General features: G+C 49.0%; 6 protein-coding genes across 6 annotated transcripts; 5 read left to right on the top strand and 1 right to left on the bottom strand.

The window, feature by feature from the left end:
* Positions 1-574: 574 nt before the first annotated feature.
* Positions 575-1,147, top strand: COCCADRAFT_83004 (uncharacterized protein; the record flags this gene model as incomplete). The annotated part of the gene is made up of 1 exon (XM_007709041.1): positions 575-1,147. One exon carries the CDS (start codon positions 575-577, stop codon positions 1,145-1,147), a length of 573 nt encoding a protein of 190 aa, XP_007707231.1.
* Positions 1,148-1,668: 521 nt separating this feature from the next.
* Positions 1,669-3,043, top strand: COCCADRAFT_32398 (uncharacterized protein; the record flags this gene model as incomplete). The annotated part of the gene is made up of 2 exons (XM_007708992.1): positions 1,669-2,384; positions 2,437-3,043. The coding sequence occupies 2 exons, from the start codon at positions 1,669-1,671 to the stop codon at positions 3,041-3,043; spliced, it is 1,323 nt and encodes a 440-aa protein (XP_007707182.1).
* A 97-nt stretch (positions 3,044-3,140) lies between these two features.
* COCCADRAFT_32397 (uncharacterized protein) lies at positions 3,141-3,515 on the bottom strand (the record flags this gene model as incomplete). Its single annotated transcript, XM_007708991.1, has 1 exon — positions 3,141-3,515. One exon carries the CDS (start codon positions 3,513-3,515, stop codon positions 3,141-3,143), a length of 375 nt encoding a protein of 124 aa, XP_007707181.1.
* Positions 3,516-4,483: 968 nt separating this feature from the next.
* On the top strand, positions 4,484-5,299 carry COCCADRAFT_82919 (uncharacterized protein; the record flags this gene model as incomplete). Its single annotated transcript, XM_007709040.1, has 1 exon — positions 4,484-5,299. One exon carries the CDS (start codon positions 4,484-4,486, stop codon positions 5,297-5,299), a length of 816 nt encoding a protein of 271 aa, XP_007707230.1.
* A 1,270-nt stretch (positions 5,300-6,569) lies between these two features.
* Positions 6,570-8,609, top strand: COCCADRAFT_82900 (uncharacterized protein; the record flags this gene model as incomplete). Its single annotated transcript, XM_007709039.1, has 4 exons — positions 6,570-6,606; positions 6,659-7,282; positions 7,341-7,716; positions 7,766-8,609. 4 exons carry the CDS (start codon positions 6,570-6,572, stop codon positions 8,607-8,609), a joined length of 1,881 nt encoding a protein of 626 aa, XP_007707229.1.
* Positions 8,610-10,128: 1,519 nt separating this feature from the next.
* COCCADRAFT_32394 (uncharacterized protein) lies at positions 10,129-12,027 on the top strand (the record flags this gene model as incomplete). The annotated part of the gene is made up of 1 exon (XM_007708990.1): positions 10,129-12,027. The coding sequence occupies one exon, from the start codon at positions 10,129-10,131 to the stop codon at positions 12,025-12,027; it is 1,899 nt and encodes a 632-aa protein (XP_007707180.1).
* Positions 12,028-12,430: the final 403 nt, after the last annotated feature.

The following is a 12,430-nucleotide window of genomic DNA, read 5'->3' as shown; positions in this document are numbered from 1 at the left end:
TTTTTATTCACAGTAAACATCCGTTGGGCTGGCGAGGTTGAGCATAGCACGGCGCTGGGGTTTCTTGTATCCGAATGTCTCTTTGTATCACTTTACGGTAGTTTAGGAGCACGAATTGCAAGCTGGATATGAAACAAAATTCTTGTTTTGTGGAAATGGCTACGTGTTGGCAGATGCGGAATAGATATTGAAGGATTGGTGTCCGAATGAGGTGTATCAATATGGTTTCAAGCATGGATATCTTACATTCAAACATGACTTCTTGAGTATGTGATGTGTCGGTGACGTACGCATAGTCATCGACTTTGCCACAGCTCACCTTGTTGTGAAATGAAAGCTGTACAGTATCATTACATCAATGATAGGCTCATCCCATGCTGAATGTCTTGGTCATGATTCAGTCAAAGATTCACCAATGGGCTTTCATACCCTTCACAGAGAAATATCGCTGACTTATATCAGCACCAAAAATCCCACTGATAAAGGCTCTCTCTTAGAATATTGCACTGTAACCACTCAAATAAGGCCACCAGCCCTCTTATAGGTCTTCTCCATAGCCAGTAAATTTCCTCATATGCCACAAAGAAATCCAGACGATATGTGTCCATGCGGACAAAGACACTGCCACCGACAACGTTCAGCATCGTATCAGCCATTAAGTGGCACTGAACTCATACCAGAGACTTCCGAGTCTCGAAACCAGCTCCAGCATGCACATGCACAGTCTACTGGTGCTACGTGCATTGCTCCAACCCCGAATAGACAGCGCCGCAGCAACCATGTCTCGTACAGACAAAGCATACCATACTGGGATGACTTCAACGGTATGATCTATGAAGTTCCTTACGGAAAGCTTCTCTCTCCGTCTAAGACATCTTCGCAGCAGGCAGATGGAGGTCGGAATGCTGAGCCGCAAAGCTCTTGTGCTGAGATTACAGGATACAGACCACATGGGGAGGACAATCAAAGCCGCACAGTACTAAGTCCCTCAGGTACTACATATGAGTACATGCCTGATAGGGACAATGTGAAGGCCTTGGATATTGCGCCATGTGTCGATGTAGAAGAGACGCGGAGCAAAGGATGTCTGCCAGGTTCGAAGAAACATGGAGTTTACGCCAATGAATCTGCTGAAAGAACATCATGAACAAAAATAAGTCAGTTTGCTACTATGGTTGAAGAATGAGCGAAATGCTGGAACTAGGTAATGGTACAAGTAAGGGTCTCAGCAAGGTATAGTATAGTCTATAACTATTGGAGAGAAAAAAGCCTTTGTGATAACCAGAGTCCCCATAAATCGCATATGCTGACTAGTGTGTTAGTACTTGGAAGGTGGACGACAAGATGCCTCCAGTGATACCTATGCTGAGTCAAACAAAGAAAACGATTCATTATGAAATGGCCGAGGTTCAACTCCGCATCTCCGCACGATCCGTGCGCGTGCTTCCCCGCAACGCGTCTTCCTGGCAAAGCACACCCACTGTATACGACTGAGGCCAAGCCAATTATTAAGATGCGCACTCTCGAGCCCTGCCATATGCTACAAATAGTCTGGCCATTCTCTGCTGCCAGAGATTACACCAATCGCTGAAAGAAACCCAACCCCCAATACCGCTCGAATTCGTTACCTCTCCCCTCTCCGAACCACCACATCGCAATCGCACAACGATGAACTTCTCTATTCCCGACGACCTGATACAATACCTCGCCGATCTCGATAAATTCATAGAAGAAAAGATAACCCCGCTACAACACAAAGACGATAACAACCGGTTCTTCGATCACCGCCGTGAGCACGCTCGCACAGATTGGGATAATGGCGGGCTGCCGCGCAAAGAATGGGATGATCTATTAGCTGAATGCAGAAGACTCGCAGATGAAGCCGGCTTCTACAGACTCTCGTTGCCAAAGCAGTATGGTGGGCGAAGTAACGCCGACGGGCGAGGAAGCAATCTTTGGATGGCTGTCATTCGAGAGCATCTTGCAGCCAAGGGCCTAGGACTATTCAATGACCTTCAGAATGAGCATTCAGTGGTTGGCAATTTCCCGGATGTAGTCATGCTTATGAACTTTGGGAATGAACAGCAGAAGAATGAATTTATACCGCTGCGACTTGAGGGTAAGTTTAGGATGACATTTGGGTTGACGGAACCTGGTCATGGGTCGGATGCTACACATATGGCTACAAGAGGGAGGCCGGAGACGAGGAATGGAGTCAAGGGCTGGTTGCTGAATGGGTACAAGAAGTGGCAGTCGGGTATACATGATGCCACCCACTGTTCGATATTTGCGAGGACGTCGGGGGAAGATGGGCAGGTCAAGGGTATCTCTTGCTTCATTGTACCCATTGAGACGCCTGGTCTCAAAGCAGAGTCGTACGAGTGGTGCGTATTCTATTCCGCCTTGCTGAGAAACCGTACTGACCACCAACCACAGGACTTTGAATATGCCTACCGACCACGCGACTGTTTCGATCAAGGATGTATGGGTACCTGAAACTGCCGCCTTAGGGCCCATACACAATGGATTGGGAGTCGCCCAAGCCTTTGTGCACGAAAACCGCATCCGACAAGCTGCTTCATCCCTAGGCGCAGCTGTATACTGTGTCCAACAATCCGTTGAATATGCCAATGAACGCGCACCTTTTGGAACGCCCCTCTCGCACAACCAGGGCATCCAGTTCCCACTCGTTGAACTCGCCACTCAATGTGAAATGCTGCGCCAACTCATAAGGAAAACTGCGTTGGAAATGGACTCAATGCCGCACAACGAGATCGAAAAGAAGATCGGGGACAAGGTGTCGATGTGTAATTACTATGCAAACAGGCTGTGCACTGAAGCAGCCGACCGCGCGATCCAGGTCCATGGCGGTAATGGATATTCAAGGCACTTTCCCTTTGAACATATCTGGCGACATCATCGACGGTATAGGATTACTGAAGGTAGCGAGGAGATCCAGATGCGCAAGGTGGCAGCCTATCTATTCGGGTTTGGTGGCAGGAAGAGTCTGGTGGATGCGACAAAGCCCGATTCGAAACTGTAGTTTGGCTGATTATGCAATTGAGATCCCCGTGTAATCGGATGTAGCCCAAGTTGATTGACACTGACTTAATAAGACGTGCGTCCTCGCTCTTTGTGATTCATGTGAATCGGTTTCGAAGCCACCGATTGAATCCTGGCATTGCATCTTTCTCCGTGATCACAGGTAGCAAGATCACGATTAGCAGAAACCAAACCGCAAACCCTAAGATCCATAGAAACGTCGACCGTACAGTCGAGCTCTTTGGGGGACTCGGCAGAGGCTTCGATACTACTTTGCTTCCCGCACCGCGACTTAATCTTGACCCGGGAACCGGTGGAAGTGGCTTTGATATCGCATTCCCTGGAGTCGATGTTACAGCTGCGAGTCGGTCATGCGTTGTTGAAGGCGTATTCGAAGCATATGGTTTTGGTGGTACGGGTGGTCCTTCTTGATCTAAGAATGGCCTGCGGTTGCGTATTTGATGGATTTCCATTGTTAGAACGGGAATGGATAGGGAGGTTGGAAGAAAACGGGTATGCGAAGGGATGTGAGCTTGAGGTTTGGGGATACACAGGTGTTGTTTATGTTGGTGATTATGCGCTTTTCTTCTTGTGGACTAGTTGGATTTGGGCTCGACTGTCAACGTTCTTTGTGCGGTAGATGCGGGCTCTTCACTTTTTTTGGATTGGATAGTTCAGTCGTGAATGGAGTTTGAGCAGGAAAGTGCAGAAACGCATGAGAGGCCTGAGTGGGCGATGGAAATTGCGGTGGCGTAGTGAGACGTTCGGTCTAGTTTGCTCTACTGTTTTCTCGGTAATGTGCCGGCTGCCATAATGAATGAACATTTTCATTGATGGATGTCTTATGTAGAGTTTACTTTTTGAAAAATTTGAAACCCCGATGTTTAAAGCTGATGTGGTTATTGTGTTTTGTCTTATCTTTTGGGCTTCTTGTTAAACTCTGTCCTAAGTTTTTGCATTATTTCCAAGCTGGAGTCTTGATCTATTTTGCGTTGAATGTCGCAGATGTTATCGATATATAAGCGCACAGGTATATGTCTAGATCAGATCACTATGAATGAGAAAGGTAAGTTGGCCACTAGAATATGCACGCCGAGATCACCTGTTCATGTTCACCATGTCAGTATACAATCAGCGTAGTACTATCTTCTTTCTATAAGAAAAACGGCGGCTTTGGAAGCATGAAAGCTCGAACATACAACCCCAATCACAGTGCTGCCAAGAAGCCCTCCTATCTTCACTTTCACTGGTCTACAATCACGTCACCGGCATCCCTTTCACCCGCCACCGCTCGTCCTCGATATTAGTGAGAGGTCATACGTTCGGCGTGTGATCTGGCGAGTTTCAAACTTGGTTTTCATGCATCCTTCTGCCCTCCTGCTCCAATATCAGTCTTGTCAAAAGTACTGAATAACTACACAGCGCAGCTCAACTATTCAAGATGAACACTTTCAAAGACACACTACCACTCGCACCTCCGGGAATTGTACCAGATGTTCTTTCCAAGATAGAGGCGCTGTTTCAAAAAACAAACCTTCCTCATATCTCAGTGGCCATGGACGATACAAAATATCGAGTGCGTGCACCTGAAATCCCAAACGCCCTCACAAATATCGTATACGAAGACCATCCCATGCCGGAAGAAAGCAATTCTTCAATAGATGAGATGGAAGTATTCATAAGATATGATTCAGATAAGGATCAAGAAAAGGGATCAAGATTGAGCAATCAACAGCATCGAATCAAGGGCAAGGGAGTACGAAAGAAGCACACCCGAAGCACAGCAAAACATGATTGCTCCATTCAGAGGATAGTCGCACGTTTTGAATACCCTTCAAAGACCAGTCTGGCTCCCCCTCAATCTACCCCCTGTTCACCAGATGCGATCGAGTCGACCGCCAATGCTCTAGTCAATATCTTCTCAGCCTTAACGCATTCCATATACTGCATCTCTAAATACCTGGCACACCACCTTCCTTTTCCCTTATCTCTAGTTCGATACCTGGTAAGCAATTACCTGAATGTCGATACCGAATACAAAATGGACAGCAGAATCGAAGTGGAGCCAAAGAAGGTGCTTCGCGTTCTTGCATTTGCAGCAGGAGAAGAGAATGGAGATATTGGATGTGTCGAGCCAATGGAGATGCATGCGAGGTACAAACGTGTAAGGGAGATTATGAGGGAGAACGGATGTCGGGTTGATGAAGATCTGTATGGAAGACAGATTAGGAAGGCGCTGGGAAGGCTGAAGGAATAAGTGGCAGAGTCTTCTGGAGAAAGGTTGAAGTAGGGGAGGATATGTGCGGACCAGAAGGCTTTCTGTTACTTTCTTTGCATGTTTTCCCTGCCCTGCTTGCTACAAGCATGCCAGATGACTTTGAATCATATCTCTTCTACCAAAACTGGGGTACTGTGATGCGAGGATGAACGCTACTATGGAACTGAAAACCAATGTCAAGAAGTTTCGTTGCTCAGTCAGTCAGTAAAAGGTCACTCAGCTAATTGACTTTAATATATGTGTTGCCATACTGTATTTTCCAATGTGACTTTGTATTCAGTGCCCATAATGAAACTATATGACAGTGCGCGTCTTTCAGTAGTACGGACTTCTTACCAGAATAATGGCCTGTTAGCGACAGCGATATGATTGGTGTTGGGTGTTGCCTAGCTCCTACCTATGTACCTAATACGTTAAAGTTTCCCTAATTGGCGTCACTCGCATCCGATACCTGTCGGGTGTGGTAGCACCAAGCTGCTGATGAATGTTGGAGTCTCCAATTGCTAGTACTACCCCATCTGAACAGTCTCCGCTTAACACCATCGAATAGGACTGTTACATAGCACTGATTGGTGTCACTCACCGTTGACAACGCTCTCACCGGTGTTGGGGCTTTTAGTCGCTAACCCGACCAGGCAATTACCATCCGAAGGCGTCGAGTACTGCTGACAGCGATGTTATTGGCGTCGCCCGCGAGCGACACACGACACGTGACCCTACACTCACCGTACAGCTGCTGGACCCAACCATATATACATATCTAGCACAAAACCTGCTGTGAATAATTCATTCGCCACATGAAGCGCCCGTACACCATTGCCTCGATGAAGAAGAAGCGGTAAACAAAGAGGGGCCATTGCCTTCCAATTACTGCCGGACACTGGTAAGGCTATTAAAAAGCCACGATATTACTCTCGCGCTTTCGTGGGGCAGATTGAGAGGCGGACAATTCATTTTACTGGCTTCCTGACTGGACAGTTGAGGATTATTGGGCTTGGAGGAAGCAAAAAGACACTTCCTGCATACACGTGCTGCCCTTGGCTTGGATCTCGATTTGGCCCCCAAATGCTAATGTGGTACCAAATCAGCCACTCAGCCTTGGATGGTAATGCGCCGCATCAACCCCGAAAAGATGTCTTTTGTAAACACCCGCCCTAGGGATGCAGGGCACATCCCCTACACCACAATCACGAATATTGGCAAAGACATACCCCTCAGCTCTTGGCCGTTAAGCCGCTGATCGTGTATCATGGCTCCGACATCAAAACAGTTTAACGTCGCTACAAGTATGGGTCAAGAGCCTCGTACGAGGCCCCGTGTGCTAACCCATTCTACTAGGTCAACGCCTGTTCCGAGAGAACCATGTAAAGAAGCAGGCTACACGTCGACGAGGCCAACGCGATGGACCGTTCAAACTCCAACTGCGATTCCTCACCGCGACCAATCCGTCACATTTCAGGAATGACGATACGAGACGCAGCGTGCGTTCTCACGCAATGTCATATCACCGGAATAAACCACGAAAAGAGGTTAGGCTACCTCAGGAATGCTCCGAAGTACTAGCCACAAAGGAGACTACTCCCTTAGAAGAACACATCCTGCACAATGGTCGCGATCATGGAGATGCACCAGGGAAACTGGAAGGTTGTCTACTGCTGCAACAGCAGCACGGAAATGAAACGAACCAAATCACGCGTCGGCATGCTCACGACAGCATCACGTTTGAACACATGCCACGATCTAATCGACAGCTGTCCACCACACGCGCCCTGCTGACGCTGACTAGCCCCAAGGCCAATTCAGACGACTGTGACTATGCTGAGAGTCAAGAAGAGCGCATCCTACGTCTTTTCACGGCCCAAGTAACTACAATATGTAACATTGGAGATGGTGTGGACCCCTTTTTTGTGCTACCAGACTTCAAACATCCGGAGGTCAACTCGCTTTTCCTCAAGCGTCATTGTATGCATACATTTCCATGATTCATTCGTCTGAAATACACAATTAACAACCCGATCAGGTATCCGGACATTTGCAAGTGATTCGTTCCATGTCAAATGGCTCCCTGTCATGCTGTCTGATCCCGAAGTCATGCTCAGTTCTGCAATCCTAGCTTCCGTTTGGCTAGACATGCACTCGGAGATTCCAGGTGAAAGCACGCAAACCCGCCTGCTAAAGGACGAGATTATCGGTATGGTTAATCAGCGGCTGGGAAAGAAGAGCACTTGTTCATCAGATTCCACGATCATGGTCGTGCTTCACTTGCTCATGGGTGAGATATCGGGCTCCAATGAGAAGGCGCTTCGTGTACACGAGCGGGGTATTGCACATTTACTTCAGCATCGTGGTGGGCTACAATGTTTGGGCAACGAAATCTTGGCAGAAACATGCACTGCGTGAGCAAACCTTCTCACAGATCGACGTTGTGCTAACCTTGCATGCTAGGGTCTGCTATCACGGTGACTTGATCTGCGAAGCCGAACCTCTACCTGATCTTGCCACTGATCTACCAGTCGTAAACTCAGCGACTATTGACGGTGTTGAAATACCTGAGTCGCCTGTATTTTGCCCTAGAACAGACTTTACGACAATTGCTAGCGACTCGCATTGCTCGACCTCGACACGTGACTTACTTCGAGACATGCGGGACTTGACCGATCTCTTCATTTCCCAAGGAGCCGCATCTGAGACTGTTCGCGATACTTGCAAGATAGATGCGGCCTACTGGGAACAGCGCAACGCTGAGTACTGTAGTAGAGTCACTGCAATACGCAAGCGCTTGACTAGCCTTCCCTCAGCACACGTCCCAGACCTCCCCACTTCCAATGACTGGATTTTCGAGGCCTGCCGTATTGCCGCGCTCATCTATACCGCTTCAATCTTACTGCGTATACCTTTCTCCACTGCTGCTAACCCATGCCGAAACCCGTTAGTGGCAGAGTCGGAAGCGTTCAACTGTCTGGGATCCGACGCGAGTCATCTCAATACCCACTTGAGCCAAGCATTGTTCAAAATACTACGCCGTACTGCTGTTGCGGACGTATGGGACAAGATGTCTGGTGTTTTGTACTGGGTAAGTACCGTTGGCGCTGCGGCAGCTCGTTCGTCTACTGGAGATGATGTAGATACCAAATGGGTCCGACGGTATCTTGTGATTTACTCGACACGCACAATGGTCAAGCTGGTCTTTGATCATGCAAAGCCTATTGTAGTGTCACAGAAGAAACTTCTCAAGATACAGCAGCTCATCAGCAGACCCGATGGTCGTGACGTGGAAAGCGTCACTTAGATCTCACCGCCAGTCATAAGGCTGAGGAAAGGTCGGTATACTTGACTTTCCAATGGCGTTCATGTCATTTCGACACGGGGCAGACTGACTGGTGCATAAGTGCGAGGATGGCAGTCAGCACCGGGATAATTATAGCGCTTATTTTCTTTTTTGGCTCAGGCATGCGGTCTCCATAATATGTTTAGATACTGATAATCTCACAAAAGAAATAATGCTTTATGATGGAATATATCAGATTGCAATCGCTGAACAATATGACGTTATCTTATACGTCCATCCATGAGCCACTTCTATTACCGAGCGAATTTTCCACGTGGTAGCATATTGTCAGCCCGTATTGCCCGTATTGTAGAATCGAGACATTTATCACGAGCGATTACTTCCTTCCCCATGTCTTTTCTGTTTCAGGTCAGCGGTTATGCGGACATGTTAGGATCATGTATGGCGCGGTCACGCTGCTTCATTCCCATGTGAAGCTGTGCGGGATTCGGCTTTAGCATCATCCGCTCCGCCCGACTCATCGCACCCTCTATCTCCGATAGACGGAAGACACGTCGAACCACTGTAGATCTCCGTAGTAACAAAAAAAAGAGCTCTATCTAGCCGCGAACTAATCCGTTGGTATTTGTGGCTTTGCATAGGCTGCCTTGTGCTGGCCTACCAGTACTGCCTTGAGGGAGCCATATTAATAATCTTCTTCTGGAATTTTCGCCTGATCAATTCTGACGCCACATAGTACTGTGTACTACTTGAAAAATTCAACAATGGTATGGTACTACATTTGCTCCAACTGACCGCCTCCAGGGATTTACAAGGGTTTGGTCGGACAACGCCTTCTTCGGGAGCCGATGCGCAGATCTTCGTTGGTCCGTTTCGTCCGCTGCTCCGCGTCGTGACAGTCATCGCGTAAACCGGTCAAGTCAGATGTCCCAGAACAGCTAGTTCTTTGAAGGGACGCGTGTGGCGCATATGCACTGTGGCTGGAATGCTTGTCTAGAGCTTGATTTCGAGCAAAGCCTTGAGGCATTTTGGAAAAAAAGACTCAGATGCGTACCTTCGTCAAGACGCGCGCAAGTAGTCCAAAAAGTATTCTTTGTAAGACTCTGTAAGATTTCTAATACAAAAAGCAATTTTGAAACAGATGGCTTGCTTGGGATGCCTTGAAGCGCCCAGCGCCCTGTCTTGGAGCTGGTGACCTCGCAACCCCTTCCCTCTGGACAAATCAAGCGATCACACAAGGGCAATGTGCAGTGATAGTCAAACTCCCGATCCATCTGGATGACGCTGGCGGCTGCCAACTCGTCCGAGATTATGACACGGGGGTCGCTTACGACTTCCCTGAGTTCCGATTGGCGATGTAGACACACTTTGCTCGGCTAGGCCAGGGTCTACCTGCATGGTACAGTACCGACTCACAATGAAAAGCCTTTGTATAAAACTTCGGCGCCCGCATGAAAGGGGTCCAAAGGAAGAATGTTGTCTTAGGAAACACTCGCTTACTAGCCTTTTCTCTATCACCATGGTTCTCGTTACTCGCTTCTGGCTGCCCAAGCACCCCAAATATGATGCGAATCAAGAAGACAAACTCAGCAAGGACACCAAGGCTGAACAGCAACCCCAAGTCACGCCAATATCGATTTCTTTCAAGCGACTATTTCTACCAAAGCAGGATTCAGCAAAGACTCCATGGGTTCCAAATATCTCGGCCGTTATCAAAGCTGCAGATGAGGGTCTGATTTCTTCCGCACTATTCACAAGTCTCGAGGGAGAAGACGGACAAATACCACTCAGCGCTCTGTACTCAGCATTTGAAAAGGAAATCCGCGCTCGTTATCCTCTCGAAAGATATCCGTACGCCACAGATGTCACCAAAAGCCATACTCTGGCGAGGAAACCTTCAGGAGCCCTTGGCCGATCTAAATCGGTATCGGGGACTTCGCGGGCAGAGGCCGGCTTAAAGATGCAGAGGAAGAGTATGGACCTGTCGATGACAGAACTGGGACGAGCCAAAAGTCTTGTTGTAAAGAAGTGGTCGTCGCCTCTGGTATCGATGCGTAACGGACTACCAAGCGATGGAGGCCGCCAAACCGGGAAAAAGACATGGGCCAAAGACGGACAGAAAGCAAAAGTTGATAAAGGCCGGACAACCATAACGATCACGCCCGCCGAACTCACTGCCCTTGCCATAATCTTCGGGAGCGAACCGAAGCGCAATGTCGATAAGACTGTTTTAGTCTCAGAGATGGGCGCCTACAACATCTCGATCGTCCCCGTACAAACAGGCGGATCAAAGTACCACATCACCCTCCAGCAAACCAGGCGCAACAAAAGCCAGTGGCACGCTCAAGACTCCGGCGTCTCCCCACTCTTCGCAAAGCACCTCGCCGCCGGCTCCATCCCTTTCGCCCAAGACGCCCAAAACACCCACAGCATCCTCATCACCCCCTCAACCCTCGAAGCCATCCAGGCAGGCTCCCCCCTCACCAGCCACGCCATCACAAACTCTACAAAGCAAACCACCTTACTCTCCTCCCTACCCTCCTCTCTGCCCCCAAGATTCTACACACTCACACCCTCAACCTCCCTCCAACCCCCCACCACCCTCCTCAACGCCATCGCCGCCCTACCCTTCTCCCGCGGCCTCACGCCCCTCGCCTCGACCCCCCTCATAGAAACCGTCTCCTTCATCGCCACCGGCGGCATCGCCCCCGGCAAACTCCTCCCCCGCCTCGAAGCCCTCGTCGCCAAACTGCACCGCCACTCCCCACACCTCTCTCTCTTCGGCGCCCTCTACGAACAACGCAACGCAAAAGCCCTCCATCGCGAGCGCGAGCGCCTGCGCCGCCTCGGCATCGACCCCACGACTCCGGACTCGCGCGCTGACAAGGCCGCACGCATGTCGCGGTACGTGGCGCTGCTGGAGCGCTTGATGGCCTTGGTGCCGGATATGAAGCCCAGCGAGGTACTGAAGAAGGTTGAGGAGGGGGTGAAGAGTGAGATTGCGGATGCGTATGCTAGGGCTACGGGTACCGGTACATCGAGGGCTGGTTCTACTGCTCCCAACAACGCTATTGCTACGGCGACTGCTGTGCCGGCACCAAAGTCAGAGAGTCCGGAGCGAAGGCTCCGACGGAGGTCTAATCGCTTGAGTTTTGTTTCGCGTGCTTCGTCGGGATCGAGTGTGAGTTTTGGGACTGACGATGGTGTTGGAGGGGATCTGGGCAAGCAAGTTGAGCGCGTGCTCAAGGCGGAGTTGCCGTTGGATATTCGCACCGTGGCGTTTGTGGCGCGCATGGTGATTGTGGCGTGGACTTTGAGTGTGGATGCTGTGGCATTTGAAGGCGAAGGGGCAGAGAGCGAAGAAGGTGACTACAAGATTCCTGATTTCACTGGCTGGGATAGGATCGTCATGTCGTAAAGGACTCTTCTTTCCTTTGTTTACTTTTCCATTTTTTTTCATTGTGTTACTACTAAGATACCATTCATACCCTACTTTTTCCTTTTTCCTTTTTCCTTTGGGGTGGAATATTATCGCTACAACATACATAGTAGTACTGAAATATCATCGCTGCAACCTAGAAGTAAACTAGGCCATTATCCCTACTTCGCCTAGGCATCCTACACTTCCATCACTTGTCACATACCCCTCTCCCTCTCCTTTTTCTTCGTATCCAAAATCAGAACTCTAATTTTTTTTTCGTCCGCATATTAGTCCGTCTCTTTTCACAATCCTGAAATATACGCGGCATCTTGATACAGACAAGAAAAGATGACAAGATGACAAGATGACAAGACTACACGGGACCCGGACTATCATACGG

Source organism: Bipolaris zeicola (genome assembly GCF_000523435.1).
Source record: "Bipolaris zeicola 26-R-13 unplaced genomic scaffold scaffold_5, whole genome shotgun sequence".
Lineage (NCBI taxonomy): Eukaryota > Fungi > Ascomycota > Dothideomycetes > Pleosporales > Pleosporaceae > Bipolaris > Bipolaris zeicola.
This window is presented reverse-complemented; position numbering and strand designations above follow the sequence as displayed.